The sequence below is a fragment of the Bos indicus genome, chromosome 8 (assembly GCF_029378745.1).
Source record: "Bos indicus isolate NIAB-ARS_2022 breed Sahiwal x Tharparkar chromosome 8, NIAB-ARS_B.indTharparkar_mat_pri_1.0, whole genome shotgun sequence".
In the NCBI taxonomy this organism is placed as follows: Eukaryota; Metazoa; Chordata; class Mammalia; order Artiodactyla; family Bovidae; genus Bos; species Bos indicus.
Genome location: NC_091767.1, coordinates 59,964,100 through 59,984,567, shown reverse-complemented (window position 1 = coordinate 59,984,567; position 20,468 = coordinate 59,964,100). Strand labels below are relative to the sequence as shown.

The window sequence follows — 20,468 nt, the reverse complement described above, 5'->3', positions numbered from 1 at the left end:
CAGTCCCCCAGCATCGTAGCATTATGACCACACATTCAATCCTCACTCAATGCCTCCACCCCAACCCCCTTCCAGAAAGCCCCTTCTGATCCCTCCCTCCTGGGCGGGGTCTTTCTCAGCTCTGTCTCCCTCTTCAGGGCCTTCTGTGCTCTGCTGACTGTGTCCTGAATCCCAGCTATTAAAATTATGGGTATGAATCAAGAGATTTTAAATTTCATACCTTTTGACTTGACACCTTTACTTCTAGGAGTTTCTTTGAGAAAATTACTAGAGGTGCAAAGATTTATGTAAAGCATATACATGGATGTTAACCACAGAGTTATTTGTGGTAACAAAAATTGGTAACTCTTAAGGGCATCCATAGTGGAATGTTGAAATAAATCCTGATGGAGCCCCATGATAGACTGTGACAGAGCCATTAGAAATCTTACTTTTTGAAGAATATTTGATAATTTGAAGTGCTCACATAGTAATTAATAGAAAAAAGTAGTACATGTAACTTTGTACTCAGTATAATCCTAATTTTAAAGGTATTTTTCTTAGGATATATGAATAAGTATGTATATAGAAAATCCTAGAAAAATAGGACAAAATAATAGCTGACAATTATTTCCTCTGTGAGATGGGATTACAGGTAAATACTGTTTTCTTAATTATTCTTTCCAACATTGTTCAATAGTTCTAAAATGAACATGACTTTGAACTTAAAACATACTATTATTTTTGAGAAATGGAAGATCACAGGCTCCAGATACAGCACAGAGGGGAAGCGCCCATGCCCCAGGGCAGGAAATGAGGAAGCATGGATGGGGCCTGACCCAGGTGGGCGGTCAGGCAGAGAGCGCGGAGCTGAGACCTCCTGGGGACACTGGGCTGATGGCAGAGATGGCTGAGGAAGGAGGAGACTGTGGTTTGGTGCTTGAGCTTCTGGGTTGTTTGGGTGGATATCACACCACCGTGAGAGACAGTCTGAGAGATGGGCAAGATGAGACAAGCAGGTTGGAGGAGGTGGGAGGACTGGAGAGAGCATGTTTGGGGCATCCACAGGGTGGCAAGACGGCCCCAGTCCTGAGCACCTGGAGACTAAGTGGTGACAATCTTCCAATATTTTATTTTGACCTGTGCTCTTGAAAAATATTTCAAGAGACAAATCGTAGTATAACAGGAAAATCTGCAACAGCTGCTGTGTTGTTTAAGGCTATTCTTTAGTCCCTGAGCTGTGTCAAGCTGTCATTGTTTCTTGTGAAGGAAAGAGAATGGCATGGGAAGGGAAACAGAAAAGCGGACCTGCAGAAACTCACACAACCAGCTAAACTCCTGACTCCACATCTGTCACAAGAGTCCAGGCCTCACCCTGTATAACAATTCACTTCCCTTAACCTTCCCTGATGGCTCAGTGGTAAAGAACCCACCTGCCAATAAAGGAGACACAGATTCAATCCCTGGATTGGGAAGATCCCCTGGAGAAGGAAGTGGCAACTCAATCCAGTATTTCTGTGGAGGAAATCCCATGGACAGAGTAGCCTGGTGGGCTATCATTCATGGGTCCCATAAGACTCAGACACAACTTAGCAACTAAACTATAACAAAAACCTTTCATGAGTGCCGGTTCCCACAGCACTCTTGCGAGGACACACTCCATTTCCTGATTCAGGACGCCCACTTGAAGGACAGAGGGTCACAGCCCCTGAGCCTCAGGTCCAAGCAGCAGGGTTGCAGTGAGACCTGGTCTTCAGATTCCTGTCCAGGGTCTCTCCTGTGCCCCCATCACCCAGCCAGGCCCTTCTGGGACACCACAGGAAACCTAGGGTCTCTGAAGTCCCATCATGCCAAGTCAGCAAACCTGTGTCATTGCAGAGTCTGAACTTTAAATTGGGCAGGGACTGCGAGGTCCCTGAGGGCAGGGAGCAGGAGACATGTCTACGTGTCAGGGGACAAGGACCCTGGGCCTCGGGGGCTCAGGGGTCCTATCCTGGCCCAAGCCAGCACAGTGTGTCTGCTGGTAATAAACTCAGCACTCCCTCACTCTGCTCTCCCAAGCCTTGGGTCACCACACCTGTCATCTCCTCAGCCACCTGCTGATACCAAGGTCACTGGGCCAACAGGTAGGAGGCAAGGAGTATCCATCTAACATGTTGACTATTCTCATGAAATCTTTTCTAAAAATACAGAAACCAGAATATCTGCTTGGAGAAGGCAACATAATGATATTCATAATATCGGTTGCCACTTACTGAACACTCACCCTGTGCCAAGCTCTGTGCTAAGACCTTTCACTGGATCCTCACAATCATTCCATAAGAAAATGCTACTCTTATTTCTACAGGTAAGGAGGCTGAGGCTGAGAACGCCGTTAGCAAGTGGCAGATCTCAGACTTGGGCTTGGCAGTCTGACTCCAAAGCCCACACTCACCGGCTCTGCCATCACAGTGAGGAGGAGTGACATAGGAATCCAGATATGGGCACTTCTGGGACATTGTAACAGGAGCTTCTTCTTCTTGTGCCCCTCACCTTCCTTTTAAAATCATGTCTGAAGCTTAAAATTAGTATGAAATTGTTCAAACTAGATTTCCCAGCTGGCGAACCTGACATGATATTTACCTGGGTTGGAGGTTCCTAGAAAGATGAGGGAATGTTTTGGAGATGGTACAGAGTACCAGAGATCATATATATTGAATGGCTCCATATCACATAAGGAGAAACTGAACCAAGGTCAAACAGGAAAAAGGGAACAAGGGCAAGAATCAAACCTGGATCCTCACTCCCAGGCCGGGGCTCCTTCCATGGCATATCCTGCCTCTCAGGAGGAGTAAAACTGGGGAGAGAATTAGTGACTCTCAGAGACACTCAATATCCTATCACTCTGTAAACCAGATTATCCAGGAAATGATGGAGTGTAAGACCTGGCAGACAGATGCAAGAGTAGTTTCCTGAGTCTGGTGCAAAACACCATCGTGCCCAAACGCCCTGCAGTGTGTCTGCTCGTCCTCTGGGCGTGCGGTAGGATTACACAGGGCAGTGGGCTGTGGACAGACGGGACGCATCTCGCTTCTGGGTCGGCGCAGTGATCTGCTGGTGTGAGATGTTCTGCTGTGTTCTTCCCCAGCTGTGAGAACTGGTGATGCCCCAGAGGGTGGAGCCAGGGTCTCTGAGGATGACAACCTGGAACAGAGCCCCCTGAAAACCTGCAATGGTACAAAGGCTGAGAACTAAACCTCCGTCCTGGTAAGTCACTAAAATCATGACGTTGTGTGTTACACTAGGAAAACTCTGCTCATCTTTTTTTTCTCCACTGTAAAATCTTATTTTATTTTCAGACCTTAAACTTCTGTATTGTGGTGTAGCCTATAAACAATACTGTGGCAGTTTCAGGTGAACAGGGAAGTGACTCGGCCATACATATACATGTAGCCATTCACCCCCAACCCCTTCCTGTCATCCAGGCTGTCGCATAACATTGAGTAGAGTTCCATGTACTGTGCAATATGTCCTTGTTGGTTATCCGTTTTGAATACAGGCAAAACTCAGTTCATCTCAACTGATGGACTAAATGAACTAGAGCTGCTCTCTGTGGTCCCTGACTGAGCCCATGTTGCCCAAGGTGTCAGTAACCTGGAAGCATGGTATTTCCTAAACAGAGTATCTCATTTCTTTGGGGTCATAAGCCCATTGCCTCATGGGCTGTTCCTAATTTCTGAATGAATGTGTTCTTATAAGACACTTACATTGCAAGGGAACCCACAGCTCTCCTCTTTGAGCTCTTCAGAGAGGTATTCTAGCATGCAGGAGATGGCACCCCCATGGCTGTGACCCTGGGACCTCCACATGGGCATCCTGGGCCGTGAAATGGAGTGTATCCTGGCAATAGTGCTGTGGGAACCTGCACTCATGAAAGGTTGTTGTTTTAGTCCTCCCAGCAATCACATCCTGCGTGTGCATGTGGGGAAAAGGAAAGGAGGGTGATCTGAAGGTAAGAAATCTGGGATCAGGATTTTAGCAGAAGGAAAGCACGGGATCTCAAATGGTGGCTCCTGTGTTGGGCAGTGGATAGGTTGGGGGTAAATAGGACACAGCCCTTTGATTTCCGTTGCTCGCGGTCTATTGTGTGAGAGGGAACGAGACACACAACAAACCAACTGTGCTAATGCCTGTGTGAGCGTCACGGTGTCAGGATGGCCAGTGCTCTGGAGACCTCTGAGAGGGCAGCGCCAGGAAGGAGGTAGGTGTGAGCTGAGCGGAGGATGAGTATAGAGAGAAAGGTGCTCCAGCTTGAGGAAAGCAGGAGAAAAGGGAGGGGACAAGAGCCTGTGGGGTTTGTTCACCAGCGGGGAGTGGTCTGCTGAGGCTGCAGCAGGCCAGCACAAAGGGATGTGTAGGAGCTGAGGACAAAGCCCTCTGATGACCATGCCATTCCCACCTGGTCTCTCTGATGGAGACAAGGGTGGGGAAGTGAAAAGCAGAGTCAGGTGGTATCCTGCCTTTTATCTGCCTGAAAACTCTCCCCACACCTGTATCCTGGGTCACAATTGGAGGTTGCCAGTTCTTTCTGTAGCAACACACCCAATAAACACCAAGTTCTTATACTGAAATCTTAAATTAAGCTGCAAGCTTAATCCAGCCACATGAAGTCATGACCTAGGAGAGATGCTTCCTTTAACTTCTGTTTCTCTGACCTCAAGTTTTATTTTGTCTTTATATGCCAGATTCAAAGAAAATCTAGATGTTTCTAAAGCCCAGAGAGAGGGATATGACCAAGGTCACCAACAGACAAGGGGATGATTGTAAACACGGAGGACTGTACACTTCCGAGGGTAGAAGGCACATCTGCCTCTTCTGTGTTCCCAGCACCCAGCACATAGTAGGTGCTCAATAATAATTTCCTGAAAGACTGAATGAATAAGCCATCACACTCGGGCAGTTATTTTCCTTTTTGCCAAACTTCAGCAAGAAAATCCCTACCTTAAAATGTTTACACGGATTAGATTTATGGTTAATGCCTGACCCAGGTTAATCAACTACCCTTGTTTCATAAGTGAGTTTCATAAACTCCCTTAACAATGATCTTGACTTAGGTTGGAGAGGAAAAAACAGCACAGGCTCTGGGCAGAAGGGGGTCATGACAGATATCGGAGGTCTTGTCTAGGAGGCAGAGAGACAGATACAGCTTGAGCCCATGGTTGAAGGTGTCGTCTCTGATCTGCAGCATTGCTAGGAGACTCATCAGACCTTTCCTCTGTGAGTCCCATCTGGACTGCACAGAATCCCCATTTTTCAAAAGGAAACTGAGTCTCAAACCCAAGTGACTTGGTCAACATCACACATCTGGTTAGTGCTGATCCTGTTACGCAATGCTGGGTTTTTGAATCATGTGTGGACTACCTGTTGAAGGACTGCCCTTGGCAGCACTCACTGTATGAGATGCTGGAAGGAACGTGACCGAGTCTGCTCTCAAGTGGGGCAGAGGAGACAGGTGTGCAGCACAGGAACAAAGACGATGGCCAAGGGCCGTGGGAGGAAGAAGGGAGAGGTGACTCGGCAGGGCTCAAGATGGAGAGGAGAAGAGATGAACCGTGCTCTGAAGAAGAGAAGCAGCACCTCCACTGGGTAAGAGACCAAGGACCTGCCTACAGAAGGGAACTTCCTGGGCAAAGCTGTAGCTCTGGGAAAAGACATGGTTTATTCAGAAGAGGGAGAGTCCATCAGCCCACACGATGATAGATGCCATTGACCAAGAGGAGAGGAGCTGGAGTAGGAAATGGCAACCTGCTCCAGTATTCTTGCCTGGAAAATCCCATGGATAGAGAGCTTGCTGGGCTACAGTCCACAGGGTCACAAGGAGTCAGACATGACTGAGTGACTGAGCAGGCGCATGACGGGGAAAGATGCAGCACTAGGACGGTAGGACTCTAGTGCTTACAGGAACCTGGCCTCACAGCCAGTGTAGCTCTGAAGGGACTGAGGGACGGGTGATTTGATCTTCTGACAAGTTAAGGTTTCCCATCAGCTCCTATTTGTCCCTCAGACCAGGGATCACAGGGGCCACAAGACAGCTTTCCATCCAGCACTTGACACTTGGCTCCCTCCTGTCACTGGCATTTCCCAAGGGGCTGAGACCAGCTCAGAAGAGACATGGAGGCTCCTGGGCAAAGACTGTGGTCTCTTCCCACCCTCCCTTTATAGACAGGGTCAGTGACCCAGGACACCTCTGCCAGACTAGAACCTGCCCTTCCCTTCTGTGTAATATTATAGTCAATATCATCTATCCTAAAAAGCTATATGGAAGCCAAGAGGAGACTCACTTGACTTTTAGATCCAGGGTTAAATGTTGTGACCTGTGGCTCTATTGGGATATGTATATTCTAGTATATTCTTTTAAGAACCAATGCATGGTGTCTGATCTTACGGACGGATACTAGAATAACACTTGTTCATCCTATGCAGTAGAAATGTTCAACCTTTATGCCCAAAGGAATGAGGTGACCATCACTCATCACCCACCTGCCTTCCCAAGTTCATTCCACTTAATTTGAGAAAGAGGAACAGCACTTGTTACAATTGTGGCATCTTTTTGTCCACGTATTTTACTTACTGCTATAGCCCAACATCTAAACGACACCCAGCACAAGGTAGGCACTCAACAAATCTTCAGTGAGTGAATGAATCTGAAATCCTATGGGCATCATTCAGTCACATGAAGTCATAACCTAGTAAACGTGCTTCCACTTAACAGCCAAGAACACTGTAGATTCAAAAGGAGTATGGGGTAACTTGAATACCAGTCTATTGTCTCCACAGAGCCCTCCTGGGGAAAAGAGAGAAGAGCCTAGATGATTAGAATGGATCGCATCTCCTGTAAGTTACACCAGAACTACAGAACTGAGGGGGCTGGAATGCAGACCTGAAGTCCACTCTCTCATTGTACTGATGGTGAAACTGAGTTCCAGAGGCAGGGCTGACCCGCCCCAGGTCACACATCCACGTTGCTTGGCTCCCAGGCCCACTGGTGCTTAATCCAACACCTTCTTGGTGCAGATGGGAAAAGAGGGAGAACAAGACGGATGGAGAGTGAGACAAATAGGGCAAACCAGACAGTCATGACAGAGTTTGTCCTGCTGGGGCTACACGACCACCACAACCTAGAGATGGTCCTGTTTGTGCTCTGCCTGGGCATCTACTCCGTGAATGTGCTGGGGAACGCCCTCCTCATCGGGCTGAACATGCTGGACCCCCGCCTGCACACCCCCATGTACTTCTTCCTCAGCAACCTCGCCCTCGTGGACATCTCTGGCACATCCTCCTTCGTGCCTCTCATGCTGGTCAACTTCCTGGAAACCCAAAGCACCATCTCCTTCCCTGGCTGTGCCCTGCAGATGTACCTGACCCAGGCACTGGGCTCCACAGAGTGTGTGCTCTTGGCCATGATGGCGTGTGACCGATACGTGGCCATCTGCCAGCCGCTTCGCTACTCAGAGCTCATGAACCCGCAGACGTGCACGTGGATGGTGGCACTGAGCTGGGGGGCAGGCTTGGCCAACTCCCTTCTCAATTCCAAACTCACCTGGAGCCTCCCCTTCTGTGGCCACAATGTCATCAACCACTTCTTCTGTGAGATCTTGGCAGTGCTGAAACTAGCCTGTGGGGACATCTCTCTCAATGCACTGATATTAATGGTGGCTTCAGCTGTGGTGACACTGCCCCCACTGCTGCTCATCTTCCTGTCCTACGTGTTCATCCTCACTGCCATCCTGAGGATGCCCTCTGCTGCCGGCCGGCACAAAGCCTTCTCTACTTGCTCTGCCCACCTCACAGTGGTGGTGATTTTCTATGGGACTATCTTCTTCATGTACTTCAAGCCCAAAGCCAAAGAACCCAACTTGGATAAGTTTATTGCATTGTTCTATGGGGTCATGACCCCCTCACTGAACCCCATCATCTATAGCCTAAGGAACGCAGAAGTGAAAGCTGCCACCATAGCTCTGCTGAGGGGAGATCTCCTCTCCAGGAAAATATCCCGCTTTCCTGTTGTTCTCTAAGTCAATCAGACTGGTGTGTGTGTGCTGACTTGTTTTCAGTTCAGTTCAGTTACTGAGTTGTGTACTACTCTCTGCGACCCAATGAATTGCAGCACGCCAGGCCTCCCTCTCCATCACCAACTCCCGGAGTTCACTCAAACTCACTTCCATCAAGTCAGTGATGCCATCCAGCCATCTGATCCTCTGTTGTCCCCTTCTCCTCCTGCCCCCAATCCCTTTCAGCATTAGAGTCTTTTCCAATGTGTCAACTCTTCCCATGAGGTGGCCAAAGTATTGGAGTTTCAGCTTTAGCATCATTCCTTCCAAAGAACACCCAGGACTGATCTGCTTTAGAATGGACTAGTTGGATCTCCTTGCAGTCCAAGGGACTCTCAAGAGTCTTCTCCAACACCACAGTTCAAAAGCATCAATTCTTCGGCGCTCAGCCTTCTTCACAGTCCAACTCTCACATCCATAAGTGACTACTGGAAAAACCATAGCCTTCACTTGACAGACCTTTTTTGGCAGAGTAATGTCTCTGCTTTTCAATATGCTATCTAGGATGGTCATAACTTTCCTTCCAAGGAATAAGTGTCTTTTAATTTCATGGCTGCAATGACCATCTGCAGTGATTTTCAAGACCCAAAACACAAAGTCTGCCACTGTTTCCATTGTTTCCCCATCTATTTCCCATGAAGTGATGGGACCAGATGCCATGATCTTAGTTTTCAAATGTTGAACTTTAAACCAACTTTTTCACTCTCGTCTTTCATTTTCATCAAGGGGCTTTGTAGTTCCTCTTCACTTTCTGCCATAAGGGTGGTGTCATCTGCATATCTGAGGTTATTGAGATTTCTCCCGGCAATTTTGATTCCAGCTTGTGCTTCCTCCAGCCCAGCGTTTCTCATGACGTACTCTGCATATAAGTCAAAGAAGCAGGGTGACAATATACAGCCTTGACATACTCCTGTTCCTATTTAAAACCAGTCAATTGTTCCCTGTCCATTTCTAACTGTTGCTTCTTGACCTGCATATAGGTTTCTCAAGAGGCAGGTCAAGTGGTCTGGGATTCCCATCTCTTTCAGAATTTTCCACAGTTCATTGTGATTCACACAGTCAAAGGCTTTGGTATAGTCAATAAAGCAGAAATAGATGGTTTTCTGGAATTCACTTGCTTTTACAATGATCCAGCAGATGTTGCTTTAGTCCTGTCCAAATCTTTAGGAATCTATGGACTCTAGTCCGCCAGGCTTCTTTGTCCATGGCATTCTCCAGGCAAGAATACTCCAGAGGATATTCCTGACCCAGGTATCGAACCAGGATCTCTTATGTCTCCTATATTGGCAGGTGGATTCTTTACCACTAGCACCACCTGAGGAACTGGTTATACTGTGGTGTGACTTCATAACTGCAGAGGCTTAAAAACACAAAGGTTCTTTTTCTTGCTTATGCTGCAGGCCCATCAGAGATTGGATCGGGAATCTAATTCATCTTTTTCATCCTGTGGGCCTCAAGATGACAAAGCATCTGCCATATGGCACATGCTGGTCAAATGGCAAAAGAAGAAGAGAAGATGACAGAGCCTGTGTGGATTCTTGCAGCTTCCACTCAGAAATGACCTCTTCCTTCCACTTCCACTTCATTGCCCAATGTGAGGTACAGGCCAGCGCTAACACCAAGGGTTGGGGATGCCCACCTACCCCACATCTGGAAGGAGGGGGAGGACTGAGGAATTCCTGAAGACCCTGGTGACAATGTCACCACCCTACAGTCAACCCAGGAGCTACAAGAGATTTCTAGAGCTCCCATTCTCTGGCCAGCTGTGCCTCACTGGCTGCTTCCAGGTTAATCAACCCAGGAGGCACTGGTTAGCTGGCCTGTGTGACTCTGGACTGGAGTATCCAGCTAGGTTTCCACTGGCCCTCCAAGAGCTTCCTTTGCTCTCAGATTCTGGATTCAGGTTGAGCAGGAGAGATCTGGAAGAGATGGAAAGGCAGAGGCAAGGCCACGCTGAGGTGGTGGAGCCCTCACTTGCTGTCAGTGCAGCCCCTCGGGCTCCTGCCAGGCCACCTGCACCCGCTCTGAGGCCCGAGCAAAGGGGGCTTCAATGCAGAGAGTGCCAGCTCCTCCTGGGGTCACGATGTCACTGAGTCCGAGGCAGTGAGGGCCAGACACGGGTTCCAGCGTGTCCTCCTGGGTGCTGGTCTGTCCCCACCTGCCCCTTCATGCCACCCGAGAGCAGCTTCAGACGCGACACCAAGTGCAGAGGCCGAGCATGGCACAGGCTTCTCCTGCAGCTCCCACAAATGACAGCGCTGTTCTCCACAACAAAGCCTTAATCACTCACACTGGTCCTGACACTTTGTCCAGATCCTGGCTCATTCGCCACCAAAGAAACTATGTTTGCTCCCCATGATCAGAGCAGGAAGACCACATTCTTCAGCTGATTCTTCAAAACTCAAAAATCAGGCTCTCCACACTGTCAGCCCGATATTCAATTCACCTCTCACACAGTCGACCCCTCGCTAGTGTCTATAAGGTGTCATATCTTGGTTTGTTGCTCATGCTGTTCTCTGGGGAGACCTGGGACTTTCTTTCAAGGCACCTTCGACACCATCTCTCTGATACAGCCTTTCCTGGCCCTTTATAGGGGTTCACTCCTTTGCGTCCCACAGCACTTTGTTGGAACCTTTCCCTTGGTATCTATCCCTGTCTCCTTTGCATCCATGATATTTCACAACAATATGGGTACTACGAGGGCAGGACTCTGTGGGGTCCTGTCTCAGCTCACACAGAGCTTTCCCGATAGAGGGTTACTGAACTGAACTGTCACTCAGAAGCCGTCACTTGTCACACCTGGGGACTGGATCCTGTGCTGCTCCAGACAGTCAGGCTCTTAGTCTGAACATGTGGATGGACACGAGTGGGGAGCAGCAGTATCTCCTGGCCACGCCCTGCCTTCCAGGAAGTCACCGAGACAAGTCAGGAGACAGCAAGGAACCACCATTTGTGGAGCCAGGAGACCAGGGTTCCAGACCTGGTCCGGCTGCTCTCCCTGCAAGGTCTTCCTGCTGGCCCTTCCCCTCCAGGAACCCCAAAGGCACCTCACACTTAAACTACCCACAGCTGAACTCATCCCTCTGCCCCCAAAGGTCTGTCACCCTCTCAGGGAACAGCACCAGCACTCCCTAAGTCATCAAGCCGTCTGGGCAGTCATCAGAGAGGTATATATCTGACACTCACCACCCCACACATCCAATCCATCACCACGGCCCAGAGCGTCCACCTCACAGCAGCTCCTGGTCAGTTTCTCCTTCCTCTGATGCCACTATCACCTCCTCTCTCTCTCAGATAGTGCAACAGCTGTGCCAGACTCTAACATCCACCCTCTGCACTAACTAAAAAAAAAAAGAAAAGAAAAAAAAAAAAACCTGTCTGAGAAAACAAAACAAAAAACAACACCAATCCAATATTACCACTCATTGCTTAAATCCCTCAAATGTCACCATTGATCATCTCTCCTAGGATAAAAGCCAGATCCCATCTACCTGCCCAACCTCATCACTGGCTGCTTATCTCCACCCCACTCCACCCACACACACATTCCAGACACAGTTCCCTCATGAATATCAGTCTTTCCTATGCTTCTGTCACCCCCTTGCTGTTGCCTCTCATGTTCAAACACCTCTGGACCTTTAGGTAACATATACTGGACACTTATCACACACCAGGCTAGGCACTATGCCAGAGTTCTGAGAGCTTTCCCGGCTGGGGATCAGATGGGGTGATGGAAATCACAGGTGAGGAATGCAATATGGACACTGGGGACCACAGAGACCAGTCCCCCAGCATCGTAGCATTATGACCACACATTCAATCCTCACTCAATGCCTCCACCCCAGCCCCCTTCCAGAAAGCCCCTTCTGATCCTTCCTTCCTGGGTGGGGTCCCTCTTTCTCATCTCTGTCTCCCTCTTCAGGGCCTTCTGTGCTCTGCTGACTGTGTCCTGAATCCCAGCTATTAAAATTATGGGTATGAATCAAGAGATTTTAAATTTCATACCTTTTGACCTGACACCTTTACTTCTAGGAGTTTCTTTGAGAAAATTACTAGAGGTGCAGATTTATGTAAAGCATATATATGGATGTTAATCACAGAGTTATTTGTGGTAACAAAAATTGGTAACTCTTAAAGGGCAACCATAGCAGAATATTGAAATAAATCCTGATGGAGCCCAATGATAGACTGTGACACAGCTATTAGAAATCTTACTTTTTGAGGAATATTTGATAATTTGAAATGCTCACACTGTAATTAATAGAAAAAAGTAATACACGTAACTTTGTACTCAGTATAATCCTAATTTTAAAGGTATTTTTCTTAGGATATATGAATAAGTATGTATCTAGAAAACCAGGACAAAATATTAGCTGACAATTATTTCCTCTGGGAGATGGGATTACAGATAAATACTGTTTTGTTAATTATTCTTTCCAACATTGTTCAATACTTCTAAAAGAACATGACTTTGAACTTAAAAGATAGTATTATTTTTGAGAAATGGAAGATCATGTGGCTCCAGATAGAGCACAGAGGAGAAGGCCCCATGCCCAAGGGCAGGAAGTGAGGAAGCACGGATGGGGCCTGAGCCAGGTGGGCGGTCAGGCAGAGAGCATGGAGCTGAGGACATTGAGCTGATGGCAGAGATGGCTGAGGAAGGAGGAGACTGTGGTTTGGTACTTGAGCTTCTGGGTTTTTTGGGTGGATATCGCACCACCGTGAGAGACAGTCTGAGAGATGGGCAAGATGAGACAAGCAGGTTGGAGGAGGTGGGAGACTGGAGAGAGCATATTTGGGGCATCCACAGGGTGGCAAGACGGCCCCAGTCCTGAGCACCTGGAGAATAAGTGGTGACAATCTTCCAATATTTTATTTTGACCTGTGCTCTTGAAAAAGTATTCCAAGAGACAAATCATAGTATAATGGGGAAATTTGCAACTGCTGCTGTGTTGTTTAAGGCTATTTTTTAATCCCTGAGCTGTGTCAAGTTGTCATTGTTCCTTGTGAAGGAAAGAGAATGGCATGGGAAGAGAAACAGAAAAGCGGACCTGCAGAAACTCACACAACCAGCTAAAACCCTGACTCCATGTCTGTTGCAAGTGTCCAGGCCTCACCCTGTACAGCAATACACTTTCCTTAACCTTCCCTGGTGGCTCAGTAGTAAAGAACCCGCCTGCCAATGCAGAAGACACAGATTCCATCCCTGGATAGGAAGATCCCCTGGAGAAGGAAGTGGCAACTCAATCCAGTATTTCTGTGGAGGAAATCCCATGGACAGATAGCCTGGTGGGCTACCGTCCATGGGTCCCATAAGAGTCAGACACAACTTAGCAACTAAACTATAACAACAACCTTTCATGAGTGCAGGTTCCCACAGAACTCTTGCGAGAACACACTCCATTTCAAAGTCCAGGACACCCACCTGAAGGACACAGGGTCACAGCCCCTGAGCCTCAGGTCCAAGGAGCAGGGCTGCAGTGAGATCTGGTCTTCAATTCCTGTCCAGGGTCTCTCCTGTGCCCACCTCACCCAGCCAGGCCCTTCTGGGGCACCACAAGTAACCTAGGGTCTCTGAAGCCCCATCATGCCAAGTCTGCAAACCTGTGTCATTGCAGAGTCTGAACTTTAAATTGGGCAGGGACTGCAAGGTCCCTGAGGGCAGGGAGCAAGAGAGATGTCTTCGCTGCAGGGGACCAGGAGGCTGGGCCTCGGGGGCTCTAGGCCTCGATCCTGGCCCACCCCAGCACAATGTGTCTGCTGGTAATGAACTCAGCACTCCCTCACTCTGCTCTCCCAAGCCTTGGGTCACCACACCTGTCATCTGCTCAGCCACCTGCTGATACCAAGGTCACTGGGCCAACAGGTAGGAGGCAAGGAGAATCCATCTAGCATGTTGACTATTCTCATAAAATCTTTTCTAAACATAGAGAAACCAGAATATCTGCTTGGAGAAGGCAACATAATGATACTATAATATCCACTAGTACTTACTGAACACTCACCCTGTGCCAAGCTCTGTGCTAAGACCTTTCACTGGATCCTCAAAATCATCCCGTAAGAAAATGCTACTCTTATTTCTACAGGTAAGGATACTGAGGCTGAGAAAGCCGTGGTAACTGGAAGATCTCAGACTTGGGCTTGGCAGTCTGACTCCAAAGCCCACACTCACTGGCTCTGCCATCACAGTGAGGAGGAGTGACATAGGAATCCAGATATGAGCACTTCTGGGACACAGTAACAGGAGCTTCTTCTTCTTGTGCCCCTCACCTTCCTTTTAAAATCATGTCTGAAGCTTAAAATTAGTATGAAATTGTTCAATATAGATTTACCAGCCAACAAACCTGATATGATATTTACCTGGGTTGAAGTTCCTAGAAAGATGAGGGAATGTTTTGGAGATGGTACAGAGTACCAGAGATCATATATATTGAATGGCTCCATATCACATAAGGAGAAACTGAACCAAGGTCAAACAGGAAAAAGGGAACAAGGGCAAGAATCAAACCTGGATCCTCACTCCCAGGCCGGGGCTCCTTCCATGGCATATCCTGCCTAAACTGGGGAGAGAATTAGTGACTCTCAGAGACACTCAATATCCTATCACTCTGTAAACCGGATTATCCAGGAAATGATGGAGTGTAAGACCTGGCAGACAGATGCAAGAGTAGTTTCCTGAGTCTGGTGCAAAACACCATCGTGCCCAAACACCCTGCAGTATGTCTGGTCATCCTGGGCGTGCGGTAGGCTTACACAGGGCAGTGGGCTTTGGACAGATGGGATGCATCTCGCTTCTGGGTCGGCGCAGTGATCTGCTGGTGTGAGATGTTCTGCTGTGTTCTTCCCCAGCTGTGAGAACTGGTGACATCCCAGAGGGTGGAGCCAGGGTCTCTAAGGATGACAACCTGGAACAGAGCCCCCTGAAAACCTGCAGTGCTACAAAGTCTGAGAACTAAACCTCCGTCCTGGTAAGTCACTAAAATCATGAGGTTGTGTGTTACTCTAGGAAAACTCTGCCCATCTTTTTTTTTCTCCACTGTAAAATCTTTTTTATTTTCAGACCTTAAACTTCTGTATTGGGGTGTAGCCGATAAACAATACTGTGGTAGTTTCACGTGAACAGGGAAGTGACTCAGCCATAGATACACATGTAGCCATTCACCCCCAACCCCTTCCTGTTCTCCAGGCTGTCGCATAACATTGAGTAGAGTTCCATGTACTGTGCAATATGTCCTTGTTGGTTATCCATTTTGAATATAGGCAAAACTCAGTTCATCTCAACTGATGGACTAAATGAACTAGAGCTGCTCTCTGTGGTCCCTGACTGAGCCCATGTTGCAGTCCAAGCTGTCAGTAACCTGGAAGCATGGTATTTCCTAAACAGAGTATCTCATTTCTTTGGGGTCATAAGCCCATTGCCTCATGTGCTGTTCCTAATTTCTGATTGAATGCGTTCTGATAAGACTCTTAAATTGTAAGGAAACCCACTGCTCTCCTCATTCAGCTCTTCAGAGAGAAGTTCTTCCATGCAGGAGATGGCACCCCCATGGCTGTGACCCTGTGACCTCCACATGGGCATCCTGGGCCCTGGAATGGAGTGTATCCTGGCAATAGTGCTGTGGGAACCTGCACTCATGAAAGGTTGTTGTTTTAGTCCTCCCAGCAATCACATCCTGCGTGTGCATGTGGGGAAAAGGAAAGGAGGGCAATTTTAAGGTAAGAAATCTGGGATCAGGATTTTAGCAGAAGGAAAGCCCGGGATCTCAAACAGCAGCTCCTGTGTGGGGTGCTGGAGAAGTTGGGGGTTAACTGGACTCAGTCCTTTGATTTCCGTGGCTCGCGGTCTATTGTGTGAGAGGGAACGACACACACAACAAACCAAATGTGCTAACGGCTGTGTGAGCGTCACGGTGTCAGGACGGCCAGTGCTGTGGAGACGTCTGAGAGGTCAGCGCCAGGGAGGAGGTGGGTGTAAAGCTGAGCCTTGGAAGATGGGTGGGGGAGAAAGGGTGCTCCAGCCAGAGGAAAGCAGGAGAAAAGGGAGGGGACAGGAGCCTGTGGGGTTTGTCCACCAGCAGGGAGTGGTCTGCTGAGGCTGGAGCAGGCCAGCACAAAGGGATGGGTAGGAGCTTAGGGCAGGCACAGGCCAGAGGCTAGGACAAAGCCCTCTGATGACCATGCCATTCCCACCTGGTCTCTCCGATGGAGACAAGGGCGGGGAAGAGAAAAGCAGAGTCAGGTGGTATCCCACCTTTTATCTGCCTGAAAACTCTCCCCACACCTGTATCCAGGGTCACAATTGGAGGTTGCCAGTACTTTCGTTCAGAGAAGGCAATGGCAACTCACTCCAGTACTCTTGCCTGGAAAAATCCCATGGACCGGGGAGCCTGGTGGGCTGCAGTCCATGGGGTCGCTAAGAGTCGGACACGACTGAGCGAGCCACTTTCACTTTTCACTTTCATGTATTGGAGAAGGATATGGCAACCCACTCCAGTGTTCTCTCTGGAGAATCCCAAGGCTGGTGGAGCCTGGTGGGCTGCTGTCTCTGGGGTCGCACAGAGGCAGACACGACTGAAGCGACTTAGCAGCAGCAGCAGCAGTTCTTTCTGTAGCAACACACCCAATAAACACCAAGTTCTTATAATGAAATCTTAAATTAAGCTGCAGGCTTAATCCAGCCACATGAAGTCATGACCTAGGAGAGATGCTTCCTTTTAACTTCTGCTTTCCTGACCTCAAGTTTTATTTTGTCTTTATATGCCAGATTCAAAGAAAATCTAGATGTTTCTAAAGCCCAGAGAGAGGGATATGACCAAGGTCACCAACAGACAAGGGGATGACTGTAAACACAGGACTGTACACTTCCGAGGGTAGAAGGCACATCTGCCTCTTCTGTGTTCCCAGCACCCAGCACATAGTAGGTGCTCAATAATAATTTCCTGAAAGACTGAATGAATAAGCCATCACACTCGGGCAGTTATTTACCTTTCTGCCAAACTTCAGCAAGAGAATCCCTACCTTAAAATGTTTACATGGATTAGATTGATGGTTAATGCCTGACCCAGGTTAATCAACTACCCTTGTATGTTTCATAAACTCCCTTAACAATGATCTTGATTTAGGTTGGAGAGGAAAAACCAGCACAGACTCTGGGCAGAAGGGCGTCATGACAGATGTTGGAGGTCTTGTCTGGGAGGCGGGCAGATAGATCGGGCATGTGCCCATGGTTGAAGGTGTCATCTCTGATCTGCAGCATTGCTAGGAGACTCATCAGACCTTTCCTCTAGAGTCTCATCTGGACTACACAGAATCCCCATTTTTCAAAAGGAAACTGAGTCTCAAACCCAAGTGACTTGGTCAACATCACACATCTGGTTAGTGCTGATCCTGTTACGCAGTGCTGGGTTTTTGAAACATGTGTGGACTACCTGTTGAGGGACTGCCCTTGGCAGCACTCACTGTATGAGATGCTGGAAGGAACGTGACCGAGTCTGCTCTCAAGTGGGGCAGAGGAGACAGGTGTGCAGCACAGGAACAAAGACGATGGCCAAGGGCCGTGGGAGGAAGAAGGGAGAGGTGACTCGGCAGGGCTCAAGATGGAGAGGAGAAGAGATGAACCGTGCTCTGAAGAAGAGAAGCAGCACCTCCACTGGGTAAGAGACCAAGGACCTGCCTACAGAAGGGAACTTCCTGGGCAAAGCTGTAGCTCTGGGAAAAGACATGGTTTATTCAGAAGAGGGAGAGCCCATCGGGCCCTACGATGATAGATGCAATTGAGCAAAAGGACAGGACCTGGAGTAGGAAATGGCAACCTGCTCCAGTATTCTTGCCTGGAAAATCCCATGGACAGAGAGCTTGCTGGGCTACAGCCCACGGGGTCACAAGGAGTCTGACACGACTGAGTGACTGAGCAGGTGCATGACGGGGAAAGATGCAGCACTAGGACGGTAGGACTCTAGTGCTTACAGGAACCTGGCCTCACAGCCAGTGTAGCTCTGAAGGGACTGAGGGACGGGTGATTTGATCTTCTGACAACTTAAGGTTTCCCATCAGCTCCTATTTGTCCCTCAGACCAGGGATCACAGGGGCCACAAGACAGCTTTCCATCCAGCACTTGACACTTGGCTCCCTCCTGTCACTGGCATTTCCCAAGGGGCTGAGACCAGCTCAGAAGAGACATGGAGGCTCCTGGGCAAAGACTGTGGTCTCTTCCCACCCTCCCTTTATAGACAGGGTCAGTGACCCAGGACACCTCTGCCAGACTAGAACCTGCCCTTCCCTTCTGTGTAATATTATAGTCAATATCATTTATCCTAAAAAGCTATATGGAAGCCAAGAGGAGACTCACTCGGCTTTTAGGACCAGGGTTAAATGTTGTGACCGTGGCTCTATTGGGATATGTATATTCTAGTATATTCTTTTAAAAATCAATGCATGGTGTCTGATCTTATGGAGGGATACCAGAATAAGGCTTATACATTCTATGCAGTAGAAATGTTCAACCTTTATGCCCAAAGGAATGAGGTGACCATCACTCATCACCCACCTGCCTTCCCAAGCTCATCCCACTTAATTTGAGAAAGAAAAACAGCACTTGTTACAATTGTGGCATCTTTTTGTCCACGTATTTTACTTACTGCTATAGCCCAACATCTAAACAACACCCAGGACAAGGTAGGCACTCAACTAATCTTCAGTGAGTGAATGAATCTGAAATCCTATGGGCATCATTCAGTCACATGAAGTCATAACCTAGTAAACGTGCTTCCTCTTAACACCTAAGAACACTGTAGATTCAAAAGGAGTATGGCGAACGTGAATCCCATTTTATTGTCTCCACAGAGCCCTCCTGGGGAAAAGAGAGAAGAGACCAGGTGATTAGAATGGACCCCATCTCCTTTAAGTTAACCAGAACCACAGAACTGAGGGGGCTGGAATGCAGACCTGAAGTCCACTCTCTCATTGTACCGATGGTGAAACTGAGTTCCAGAGGCAGGGCTGACCCGCCCCAGGTCACACATCCACGTTGCTTGGCTCCCAGGCCCACTGGTGCTTAATCCAACACCTTCATGGTGCAGAGGGGAAAAGAGGGAGAATGAGATGGATGGAGAGTGAGACGAATGGGGCAAACCAGACGGTCGTGACAGAGTTTGTCCTGCTGGGGCTACACAACCACCACAACCTAGAGATGGTCCTGTTTGTGCTCTGCCTGGGCATCTACTCTGTGAACGTGCTGGGGAACGCCCTCCTCATTGGGCTGAACATGCTGGACCCCCGCCTGCACACCCCCATGTACTTCTTCCTCAGCAACCTCGCCCTCATGGACATCTCTGGCACATCCTCCTTCGTGCCTCTCATGCTGGTCAACTTCCTGGAAACCCAAAGCACCATCTCCTTCCCTGGCTGTGCCCTACAGATGTACCTGACCCTGGCACTGGGCTCCACGGAGTGTGTGCTCCTGGCCATGATGGCGTGTGACCGGTACGTGGCCATCTGCCAGCCGCTTCGCTACTCAGAGCTCATGAGTTGGCACACGAGCATGTGGATGGTGGCGCTGAGCTGGGGGGCAGGCTTTGCCAACTCCCTTCTCCATTCCAATCTCACCTGGAGCCTCCCCTTCTGTGGCCACAATATCATCAACCACTTTTTCTGTGAGATCTTGGCAGTGCTAAAACTAGCCTGTGGGGACATCTCTCTCAATGCACTGATATTAATGGTGGCTTCAGCTGTCTTGACGCTGGCCCCACTGCTGCTCATCTTTCTGTCCTACGTGTTCATCCTCACTGCCATCCTGAGGGTGCCCTCTGCTGCCGGCCGGCACAAAGCCTTCTCTACCTGCTCTGCCCGCCTCACAGTGGTGGTGATTTTCTATGGAACTCTCTCCTTCATGTACTTCAAGCCAAAAGCCAAGGACCTCTACTTGGATAAGCTTATTGCATTGTTCTATGGGGTCGTGACCCCCTCGCTGAACCCCATCATCTACAGCCTAAGGAACGCAGAAGTGAAAGCTGCCACCATAGCTCTGCTGAGGGGAGATCTCCTCTCCAGGAAAATATCCCGCTTTCCTGTTGTTCTCTAAGTCCATCAGGCAGGTGTGTGTGTGCTCAGTTGCTTTCAGTTCAATTCAGTCACTCAGTCATGTCCGACTCTTTGCGACCCAATGAATTGCAGCACACCAGGCCTCCCTGTCCAACACCAACTCCTGGAGTTCACTCAAACTAACGTCCATTGGGTCAGTGATGCCATTCAGCCATCTCATTCTCTGCCGTCCCCTTCTCCTTCTGCCCCCAATCCCTCCTAGCATCAGAGTCTTTTCCAATGGGTCAACTCTTCACATGAGGTGGCCAAAGTACTGGAGTTTCAGCTTTAGCATCATTCCTTCCAAAGAACACCCAGGAC

General features: G+C 48.7%; 2 protein-coding genes across 2 annotated transcripts; both read left to right on the top strand.

The window, feature by feature from the left end:
- Positions 1-7,058: 7,058 nt before the first annotated feature.
- On the top strand, positions 7,059-8,033 carry LOC109562509 (olfactory receptor 2S2-like). Its single transcript, XM_019965564.2, has one exon. The coding sequence runs from the start codon at positions 7,059-7,061 to the stop codon at positions 8,031-8,033; it is 975 nt and encodes a 324-aa protein (XP_019821123.2).
- An 11,140-nt stretch (positions 8,034-19,173) lies between these two features.
- LOC139184406 (olfactory receptor 2S2-like) lies at positions 19,174-20,232 on the top strand. Its single transcript, XM_070794167.1, has one exon. The coding sequence runs from the start codon at positions 19,174-19,176 to the stop codon at positions 20,146-20,148; it is 975 nt and encodes a 324-aa protein (XP_070650268.1). The 3' UTR covers positions 20,149-20,232.
- The last annotated feature ends 236 nt before the right edge of the window (positions 20,233-20,468 follow it).

Excerpts from the sequence above, each read along its gene's own strand:
- LOC139184406 (XM_070794167.1), top strand. The coding sequence starts at position 19,174 with ATGGAGAGTGAGACGAATGGGGCAAACCAGACGGTCGTGACAGAGTTT.
- LOC109562509 (XM_019965564.2), top strand. The coding sequence starts at position 7,059 with ATGGAGAGTGAGACAAATAGGGCAAACCAGACAGTCATGACAGAGTTT.